This window comes from Harmonia axyridis, chromosome 1 (genome assembly GCF_914767665.1).
Source record: "Harmonia axyridis chromosome 1, icHarAxyr1.1, whole genome shotgun sequence".
NCBI lineage: Eukaryota > Metazoa > Arthropoda > Insecta > Coleoptera > Coccinellidae > Harmonia > Harmonia axyridis.
The window spans coordinates 74,357,348-74,367,891 of record NC_059501.1 but is presented as its reverse complement, the minus strand read 5'-3'; the positions used below and the strand labels follow the sequence as shown (position 1 = coordinate 74,367,891).

Below are 10,544 nucleotides of genomic sequence, written 5' to 3'. Positions count from 1 at the left end.
AACACCACCACGTGGGTGCCCAGTTCAAAACAAAATTAGAGATATTTCTTTTTACAAATCGCCGATTTTTTATGATCACATAATTTCCTTAAGCAATAATCTACACTCTAGAAAGTAAATATTTTTAATTTAGAATTGGTGATATCAAAAATGTACATAGCAGTGATATATTTTCGAAATATTCGTGAAAAAACTTACCAACAATCCTTATAAAAGAGGTAAAACTATAATATCGTGAAAAAAATAATCCACTGTCGTACAGTGCTGCCCTCTGCTTAGTTGCCTCGAAAAGAGATAGAAGAGAAGGTGAATATACAACCTCATACACCCTATAGTTTGGTCATTGCAGAAGAGCCAGAGGGGAAATGAATGGCTACCAAAGTTTGACTGATACGCAGAAAGCCACATGGTTGTAATCCCTCTTAATCTATTGAAATGCTATACAAATTTTGGTTGTTTGTTATCTAGCATGAATTTTTATTGAATTAAATTAAAAAAAAATGAAGGGATTGAATTTATTGATTCATTTCCGTCACCCAAATGGCAAAATCTGACATAATAGCTTTTAAGCAATAATGCAATTCAAACAAAAAATAAACGATTGAATTCAAAATGTTGTAGACAAAAAAAAATTAGGAATAAAAACTGCATTTTTATGAAACAGTACTTCTCATTCTTTATTTCTTAAATTCAAATAATTTCCATTCTATGTTATATAAATGAATTATGTATAACTTAGCGATTTTTATATAAAGCACACTATAAAAACTAGCTTAGGGATTATAATTAGGGTTCTTTCTGAGAATGACAAATCCTTCCATTATGGGTGTAAGTGCAATGTATTCTTCTGTGGCTATTTCTGCTCTTTCACCATGAGCCAGAAGAACTGGAGTAGTATGCGTTTGGAAACCAGTGATAGTCTTAGGTTTACCAGCTTGACCAACAACATCGACTGCAACACCAACCCTTACAGGGACAGGAAGTGCGTTCAGTTCTTCGTCGAATGTCACGAGCATTCTAGGTTGCATTGCAGCTGCTAACGTATACAGTAAATAATGGGATTTGCCAAGAATGATATTTTTGACGTCCAAGAAACCTATAAGAGTAGCAAGAAGTCCTGCAACTGCAACTGGGCTCATCAATTGCCTGTCACTGTGATAAGGACTCAGTGTTAGAGTTCCTTTGCCCAGATGAGTGAGACCTTGAGCAATCCTAACCATAAACAAATTATTGGGATCTTTAGCATGGTACTGGGCAAGCTGTCTGAGCATAGCTGCTAATCTGGCATTGTTTGTACCTGCACCGACCAATCCCATTGCAAATATGGCATTATGCGCAACTTCTGCATCACTGTCATGCGAGAATTTACTGAGTGTATCCAAAATATTCAATTTTGGATTTGACACTGAGATCAAACCAAGAGCTAATGGAACTGCTCTACGAATGACAGGTTCGCAGTATCTCAGCAGATGTCCAAACGTTCTGTATGCCATTTCACTTCCTATCTCTTCTCCCATACTAATGAGTGCAATACCAAGTACTGCAATGGCTTGTTTTGATGATAAATCCTTGTCTTTATCCTCCTTTTCTTTGTTCTTGTCTTTATCTTTTTTGCTGGTTGTTTCATCTTTGTCAGAAGATTCATAATGTTCAGAACATATATGCAATAGTTGTTGAACTTTTAGAACATTTCCTGTACCAGCATAAGCACAAATATCAACCATGGTAGTAGACATTGACTTGAATGGTTCAGGTATGACTTCTAGAGCTGCAAGAATTGCATCTGCCCCTTCTTGCTTTCCTGAAAAAACAAATAAAATGTTAAAATTTTACTTCATCAGCTGAACTTTTATATTTTCTAAAGCATATCAAGTATCAAGAACACAAAGCATCTTTTTTGATTGAAGACAATTATTGCCTGAGATCGGTATGTCTTGACATTTATGATGCTTAAAACATTATGCAATAATTTTTTTCCTTCATTTGAATAAATTAATTAATTTTTGTGAAATCAAATGTATTGTTATGGAGATGATGGTGAGTAATCAAGAAAGCTGGATTGTGCAAAAATATACTTCACATTTTTCTCAAAATTTTCAATAAGATTTCTTGCTTACCTAACATGCATAAACCTAGACCTAAGGGTAGGAACCTCGCATAAGTATCTTTGAGCTCAGCTTCAGATTTTTCCATCAATGTTTGTATTATGGCACTTGTTACTTGGTGATTTGCTGATCCAACAGAAATCATTCCACAAGCTAAGGCAGCCATACCAATTACTTCCATGCTAGATTTGGAGTCACTCAATACAGGAATTAGAAGACTGAGTACAGCCTCCCTATTAGAGCCAACATAAGCCAATCCAAGGCCTACAACTGCTCCAATTCTCATTATATTAGAGCTGTGAAGAACATAATCGGATAACAATGCTAAAGCTGGATCACATTCATTTCTCACTCCGCAGTTGACTATACCACATGCTAATAGGGCTCCTGACTTAATATAGTCCTCTGAAGAATACAAATATTTATCAATTGGTGTTAAACCTCCATCAACATCCCAAAGAAGAACTAAACCCAGGGAAGCTGTTGCGCTCAACATTCCATGTTCCTTATTCTTATAAAGCCATTTATTTCCATCTTCCATTAGAAGTTTGTCTTGACCAAAGGCAGCATTTACAAAACCATTCACAAAACTTGATGCCAAGTTTTGGCGAGCAGAATCTACTTGACTGCCACCAAACTGTGGCCTTGTATTCTCTAAATGAGATTTATACACATCTTCAGGTGTTTTTGGTTCCATAATATCTAATTCTCGAGCTAAATTTAGAAAGTGATTACTCAGATGGCAATTTGACATAATGTCAACAAGATCTTCATGTTCTGGTAAGACATCTGTTATTTCAAGAAATATTTGTTGTCTTGCAAGCATAAATGCTAATTGCTTCTGAATGGCAATATCTGGACATGAGCAGAAAATGTCATCAATATGAACTAGTTCATTCATTTGCATTGCAATTCTGAGTGCCTGAGCATATTGATCAAATTCACGGCACAAGGCCAATGCCACACGAAGCAATACTTGAACATCCTGCTCAGCAACATAAGGAGCACAACTTGTTAGATATAAAACAATTCTTTGATAAGTGTTCTCATCTGCAAACTCTTCCAACAATTCTAATTTGTCAATTTCCATGAGAAGATCACAAGCCTCGGCTTCAGCATTGTGAGCAAGGTTATATGGAACAATTTGTCTTACTAATAAAATGACATTATTGACTTTTTCCTCTGAATCTATCTCTGGCCATTCAGCCGCTATTTCTCCAGCTAAATGTCTTACATATTCATGACCCCACTCACCAATACTATTCAGGTCTGCTAGTAAACGATATTTCAAACATTCTCTACCTTCACCCATTGTCATTGCCAGAACTGATATTACATCGGCACATACTTTTTTAACTTCATTATTCGCAATCTTTTCATGTACCTTTTTCATTGTACCATAATGGGGTTTCATGAACTTCAAAGGTTTTGGTACGGATGTCATAGATGTTGTAGACATACGTATATGATTTGCAAGAGATTGCAGAGCTTGAAGGTATAAATTTTCATCTTTTTCTTCGAGTCTCTCAACACACATATTCAACTCATCTTGAAGAAGTTTATCTTCCTCGGACAATTCATTTTTTTCATCCTCAGGTGCTTTAGCATCAGTTTTAGGTTTTGGTACTGAGACTTCTGCCATCTTTTTGATTAATTTTCAATGAATTTCAGTTGATATTTGTTCAGATTCAGTATTCTACTGAAAAAATAATCTTGGTTTCATACAATGAGTACAGAGGAAACGCTGAGTAACGGCATATAAGCAAATAAATTTGTGGTTATGGATATGTCTACTTCTAATGTAATGTCAAAAATATGCTACGTTCGCTATGTGCTTATGTGCATCAAACTTGCTTATGCTGCAGACGATAAAATTTTTTATTAAACATTGAATATTCCACTATTTTTTCATTCCGTGCTTAAAATTGTCTTTTTTTCTAGGTTTTCCCTACTGTCCAATGTTTTCAATTACACCGCTAAATTAAATCATTGAAATCATAATATTCCAAATTAAACTTCTCCTAGAATCACACATATATGAAGAAACTAGTGTGCATTATTTACAAACCAAGAATATGTATTTTATCTTATGAAGAATATTTTAAGAAATCAGTTCCCTGTAGATTTAAATTTAGCACTATGAACTTGAAAGACCGGGGTACTCTGATGCTTACTACGCTGAAGGAGAAGGCTTTGATTTGGTAGGTATGATAAATTAGGATTAGGTAATTATCATAAAAAGACAAAACGATAAAAAGCACGTTTTCACAAATATTGAACGAAGACGAAATTAATAGTTTGATTTGAAGCTCAAAACGGAATACATGTGTTTACGCCCAGGGAATTGTCAAGAAAATAAGCTATTTCTGACCTTTAGATAGACGGATCCGTAGTATAATACAACCATTTGGAAAAAACAAATTTCGCAAAATTATACGTATCATTGCTGAATATCTGGATTTGTCCAATACTGAAAAACATACACTGTCTGTCACTGTTTGCGTCGAGCATCACCAACTCTTCTGGCAGAAGATGGAGTCAGTATGATTATGCTGGTGGTTGGAAGACTACATACATATAACAGGCAAATTGAAAAAAAAAACACATTTTTTTGGCAAAATTCGATTTTATTATTCAACATAGTTGCCTTCGAGGGCGATACAGCGATTATAGCGATCTTCTAACTTTTCGATACCATTTTTGTAGTACGACTTGTCTTTCGCTTCAAAATACGCCCCACTTTTGGCGGTTACTACTTCATTCCATTGGCGCTAAATTTCTTTCCTGCGAGCATTCTTTTGAGGTTTGAGAACAGGAAAAAGTCGCTTGGGGCCAGATCTGGCGAATACGGTGGATGCAGAAGCAATTCGAAGCCCAATTCATACAATTTTGCCCTTGTTTTCATTGATTTGTGACACAGCGCCAAGATTTTGATTCAACTGTATTTTTACCCTTCAAAAAGCAATATTTCATCAGCACACGAAATTCTTTTTTTCATCATCTTTTTTCAAATAACAAAAGTAGCTACACTCACAACGCAATATCTCACAAACTAATGGTCGGACTGCTGTCAAATTTTGACACGTATCGTTTGAAGGTTCGTACTGAGAGATGGCACCGCATACTGTGCAATACTCGGCAGAACGGTACCCTTTGGAACATAAACCCAGCCATTCCCACGCTCCGCGAAGTAGAGGTGTATACGGCAGGGGCTACTGAATTTTTTTACTGATGATTTCACTAATGATTTCGGGATGCAACAACGCAATTCCCCCATTAAAGGTCGAGAACGCCTTATCAAAACGGTAAAAAATGGGGTTTTAAGAAAAATTATAGGACTACCCTGCGCTTTCCTACATTTAAGGCGGAGGGGTTGAATTTTGTTTTCTTCGAATTACTTCAAAGGTTTATTGGAGATTGTAAATCACAACATTCAGGTAAAACACTTCAACTAAACCCCCCTTTTCTCATTTTATATTATCAAAACCATATAATGATGATTATATTATTTTTTAAAATTTTTTAAAATAATCACTTTTCGTGGTTTCAATCAATTCACTCACCATATTCTTCTGTGGGACTGCGGACGACATAGAATATAAAATTAGCATATTTCAGGTTGTCAGTTGTCACGACTAGTGACAAAATGCAATAATTTTTAATTAAAGTTTGCCATAATTATTGCTTTATATATATATACAATAATCAAATGTTACTTAGTATTCATTAATTCACAAATCCATAAAAACCTTTGTCAATTAGAATTATTTAAGATGTCCGAAGAAGAATGTAAGCAATGTTTTTGTATACTGAAAATTTTAATGTTTTTTAATAGAGTTTACACCTCGGTTTACACTAAACTATCCACCTTAATTTTCAGACTCTAATTATCAAACTTCGAAAGACTTAAATGATGAAGCGGGCCCCTCATTGTATGGTGTAGAGAGTAATAATTTAACTGAAAGCATTGAAAACACAATTGATAATCTACGACATTTTTTTCTTGGAAGAATTGGTTTCGATGAAGATGATGATGAACAAGAAGAGAACGAAATTCAAGTAAGTATAGTCATAATCATTGTAAAGGTTATGCATAATTGGAAATTAACATCATTATAAACTTTCCCAGTTTTGAATCCACTTTGAAGACGAGATATCTTATAGTCATTGCTTCTTTGACACACATCGAAAGTAATGTCAAATTTGGAAAGTAGTTAATGCCACAACTGTCATTATTTTAAAAAAATTATCAAAATGATGAAATATTTCTGTTGTGTGCAAGAATATCCTATATCAGTGAGTTGGAAAATTTTCATTAACAATAACCTTTATCGTTTAAATCAACATTTTTAGCTTCTGGATGAGCAATCTTTAGATGGAATAGTGAAGTACATACAAGAAAACAAATGCAAGAATATCATAACAATGGCAGGAGCTGGTATATCCACTTGTAAGTTCTTCAATTTTTAACTTTGTTCATTATTTCTTTTAAACATTCTTATATGAAGCATACAAAGAAATTATTTTTGATGGTATATGAATTTTAGAAAAATCATTTGTGTTAAAACTTCATCAAGGCTGAAGAGTGACTAATTCATATATGGAAAACTTTTTAATTTATATCATTTTGAAGAATTCCTTGATTAAAATTATGTCATAAGTAACAATGATACTTGATATGACATTTTTTGGACATTTAAATTATTCCTAATGATTGACCTATCTAGACATTACACGAATATTCATCCACCAATTTCCATTATTTTTATATACATTTTTAGGATTATCATTGTTTTATAGCTGCTGGTATACCTGATTTCCGTTCACCTGGCAGTGGCCTGTACCACAATTTACAAAAATACAATTTGCCACATCCGACAGCTGTATTTGAGCTGAGTTTTTTCCATGAGAATCCAAGGCCTTTCTTTGAGTTGGCTAAGGAATTGTATCCTGGAAGATTCAAACCAACTGCATGTCATTATTTCATCAAATTATTGAATGACAAAGGTATTCTTCTGAGGCATTATACTCAAAATATAGATACATTGGAACGAGTTGCTGGAATACCTGGAGATAAGATTGTTGAAGCTCATGGAACATTTCACACAGGTCACTGTTTGAAATGTCAGAAGGAATATCCCCAGGAATGGATGAAAGGTACCTTATTAGAATAATAAACTGTTCACAATCTTATCAGCATCAATGCAAAACAATACATTGACAACAATTCAGAAGTGCAGAAAATTTTCAAATTGATTGCAAATAATCAACTTTGATATTGAAAATTTACTTCCAGAAATAATTTTTCGAGATGAAGTACCACAGTGTGAAGCTTGCAGTGGTGTTGTGAAACCAGACATTGTTTTCTTTGGGGAAAATCTTCCAGGCAGATTCCACAAGATGCTCTTCTCAGATTTTCCAAAATGCGATCTTCTTATTATTATGGGTTCTTCGTTGGCAGTTCAACCATTTGCTTCATTAGTTGATCGGTAAGTTCCTACATTTTTTTTGTAACTATTTGAAGAAATAAAATTTATTTGAGTATATATAGCATAAAATCTTTAGCTGCCAGCTGAAGTCGATGTTATGGTAATTTTTTTTTTTTGTATCTAAATTCATGTTGTCAGTTATATTTAGTAAAAAGGTAAAAGGTGATGGGAATACACCGGACAAAGGCTTTTAGACCGACATGATAAAAATCGATCTGTTATTATTTCAGAGTGCCTAGAGATTGTCCAAGGCTACTCATCAATAGAGAAAAGGCAGGTCAGCGATCAGGCCTAATGGCACTGATGGGTGTAAGAGGAGGTTTGGATTTCGAAAATACAAAAACAAAAAGAGATGTCTTCTGGTTGGGAGATTGTGATGACGGATGTCAGTTACTAGCTGAAAAATTAGGTTGGGCTGTAAGTAATCAAAAAATGTTTGTTCATTAAGTAGAATTATTATACGTTCTCCAATTATTTGGTTGATTCGGTAATCTGTGCATATTGAGAGTTTCAACAGTAATCGATGTTTAGCTAAACAGGAGATATGTTTGGCAAAATTTCAAAATATCGACAGTGATCATAGAGAAATCAGGAATTTCATTTTTTTAGTATAATGTTCTCTGTTCTTGTGCTGACAAAGTTAACATAAATTATAATTTATTATAAATCGTCATTGAATGATAATTTACAATCTGAATCTGAATCCATATTTCAATTTTGAAATTCCTCACAAAACCAAACAAGGAACACACAATGTGACACAATCAGATTATGTCCATGGAGAAATAATGTTTAGGGTCAATTGCACCATTCAAAAAATAAACGCTGTTTACGTAATCAATGTTTAGTACTAATCGATGATTATTATTTCTACCGATTGCACCAATTGATAATAATCGATGTTTAGCTAAACAGGAGATATGTTTGGCAATATTTCAAAATATGGACGGTGATCATAGAAAAATCAGGACTATCAATTTTCTAGTATAATCATAGTATAAGGAAAGGATAGTAAGCCAACCGCCGTTTGACGGCAAGGGGTCACCAGGGGTCGCTACTGTAGTTGGATTTGGAGAAGTAACTCGATAATAGATAGCGCTGAATCATGAGCTATAGATGGCGCAGAAATAATACGATAATTCATTCAGTGGCGTGGTTGAAAAGGGGTCGCATGACATTGCCAACAATTTTTATGTTATTATTAAGTTATCACAAATACGCCACTGGCGTAAATGCTTATTACAGAGCAGAAAAAAATATCAAAATATAGAAATCTTCTGACCACTCTATTTCAAATATTTTAGTTCTTCAAAATGACACCGATTTTTTCAGAGGGCTCCACTTTACGGACCAATTTTTGACAGTAAAATTCGAGTAAAACGTGAGTAGCACTACACTGGCTTACTATCCTTTCCTTATACTATGGTATAATGTTCTCTGTTCTTGTCGTGACAAAGTTAACATAAATTACAAATTATTATTACAAATTGTCATTGAATTATAAGTCACGATCTGAATCTGAATCCATATTTCAATTCTGAAATTCGTCACATAAGCAAACACAGAAATATACAACGTGACACCATCAGGTTATGTCCATAAAGAAATAATGTTCAGGTTATGTAATAAGTATTTAATGGATTCGGTCCTTACTTGGCGGAAATTCATTATAAATAAAATAAAACGAATTAATTTCCACTATATTAATATAGTGGAAATTAATTCGTTTTATTTTATTTATATGTAATAAGTCATATGTTTCGACGTTTTGGGTTGGTTAGAACCATAGACCTAATATCAAATTGATATGAAGTCTATGAGCAGAACCCTGTTTAATCTAATCGGGAAAATAAACGTCCAAATTTTCCTGTTTAGTGTAATCGGTGATTAGGCCACATTAAACGTCATTTAAAACATGGTGCAAGAGAAATCATAAAGTAATTTATGTTTAGGCAAATGGTGCAACTCATAGATTTTTCATTTGTTTATGTTTTATGTGTGTATTTGATTTGATTTTGATTTTTTTCTAATTTTTAAAAGGCACATATATAAGGAACTACTGGATTTAGAACCATATTCGATGAAAGAAATTGAGAGGAACTTGTAGCAACTTTTCTATCTTTTTTTTTTTTTTTGGACACTGTTTCATTTCATGTAACTCTTTGCTAAACACACTGTAGGAAATGATTTTGAATAAAGTAAAGTATTATTATTATTATAGTTCAAGGAAAATGTCTGCCAGACAATCAAATGATTTCCAAAATTTATCAATTGGCCAGTTTTTTGTGCCTTTTCACATGCCATTCCTAAAATGAATCTACTATTGTTTTAATTTTTGGGTTGATATTTATTTAATATATCGTTTATTACAGGGGGAGTTGAGTGACATGATTAAAAAAGAATATCGCCGAATTGATGATGGAGATCACAGCGTCCCAGAAAATGAAACCTCAACTGAGTTTTCAGGAGTCTTTTGATCAAACTACAGAAGAATTCCTTATTTTCTTTTATCTATTATGATTCCTAAGTTTAATATTTTCCATATATTTATTTTATTAGGTTGATTTTGTTATTGCTTTTGAATTGAAAATTTCTAATGGCTGAAGCAATTAAATTATTCCACCTATCTTACTAATAAAAATTACACAACTGAAGCAGTTTTCAATCAATACTATAATGAATATAATTAACTAGCTTTGGATAAAAAATCTTGTATGTCAAGGAAATTTGTATTATTCTGTAGTATACCTCGCGTTTCAATGAATTAAATCAATAATTTGTAATTCAAACAATTCCGTTCTGTGATGCAAGTGATTATTTTGAGTGAGATAGTTATAGTTATCTCTCTTGTGAAAAGACTGTAAGGAGATGATACACTAGGAAAAGGGACACCTAGTAAATTTTCATTTATTTCAATAATTTTGTGTATACTTCTGTTTTTGTTCCAGCG

At 33.4% G+C, this 10,544-nt stretch overlaps 2 protein-coding genes across 3 annotated transcripts; one reads left to right on the top strand and one right to left on the bottom strand.

Annotated features, from left to right (window-relative positions):
* Positions 1 to 650: 650 nt before the first annotated feature.
* On the bottom strand, positions 651 to 3,940 carry LOC123671286 (26S proteasome non-ATPase regulatory subunit 2). Its single transcript, XM_045605035.1, has 2 exons — positions 2,118 to 3,940; positions 651 to 1,801 (listed from the first exon to the last, which is right to left on the bottom strand). The coding sequence occupies exons 1-2, from the start codon at positions 3,745 to 3,747 to the stop codon at positions 774 to 776; spliced, it is 2,658 nt and encodes an 885-aa protein (XP_045460991.1). The 5' UTR covers positions 3,748 to 3,940; the 3' UTR covers positions 651 to 773.
* A 1,777-nt stretch (positions 3,941 to 5,717) lies between these two features.
* Positions 5,718 to 10,248, top strand: LOC123671284 (NAD-dependent protein deacetylase sirtuin-2). 2 transcript variants are annotated; one of them, XM_045605032.1, is made up of 7 exons: positions 5,718 to 5,894; positions 5,986 to 6,164; positions 6,459 to 6,555; positions 6,906 to 7,262; positions 7,402 to 7,594; positions 7,825 to 8,011; positions 9,967 to 10,248. In XM_045605032.1, exons 1-7 carry the CDS (start codon positions 5,879 to 5,881, stop codon positions 10,069 to 10,071), a joined length of 1,134 nt encoding a protein of 377 aa, XP_045460988.1. In that variant the 5' UTR covers positions 5,718 to 5,878; the 3' UTR covers positions 10,072 to 10,248. The 2 variants fall into 2 exon arrangements, with proteins under 2 accessions (XP_045460988.1, XP_045460989.1); XM_045605033.1 differs by lacking the exon at positions 5,718 to 5,894 and adding an exon at positions 6,235 to 6,401 and having other exon boundaries at positions 6,024 to 6,164.
* The last annotated feature ends 296 nt before the right edge of the window (positions 10,249 to 10,544 follow it).

What these genes read in the sequence shown, in the direction of transcription:
- LOC123671286 (XM_045605035.1), bottom strand. Translation starts at nt 3,747, where the DNA reads ATGGCAGAAGTCTCAGTACCAAAACCTAAAACTGATGCTAAAGCACCT. An exon ending in TCTAGGTTTATGCATGTTAG is followed by an intron (nt 1,802 to 2,117) that starts GTAAGCAAGAAA and finishes TTGTTTTTTCAG; the next exon opens with GAAAGCAAGAAGGGGCAGAT.
- LOC123671284 (XM_045605032.1), top strand. An exon ending in AAGAAGAGAACGAAATTCAA is followed by an intron (nt 6,165 to 6,458) that starts GTAAGTATAGTC and finishes CAACATTTTTAG; the next exon opens with CTTCTGGATGAGCAATCTTT. An exon ending in AGGAGCTGGTATATCCACTT is followed by an intron (nt 6,556 to 6,905) that starts GTAAGTTCTTCA and finishes ATTGTTTTATAG; the next exon opens with CTGCTGGTATACCTGATTTC.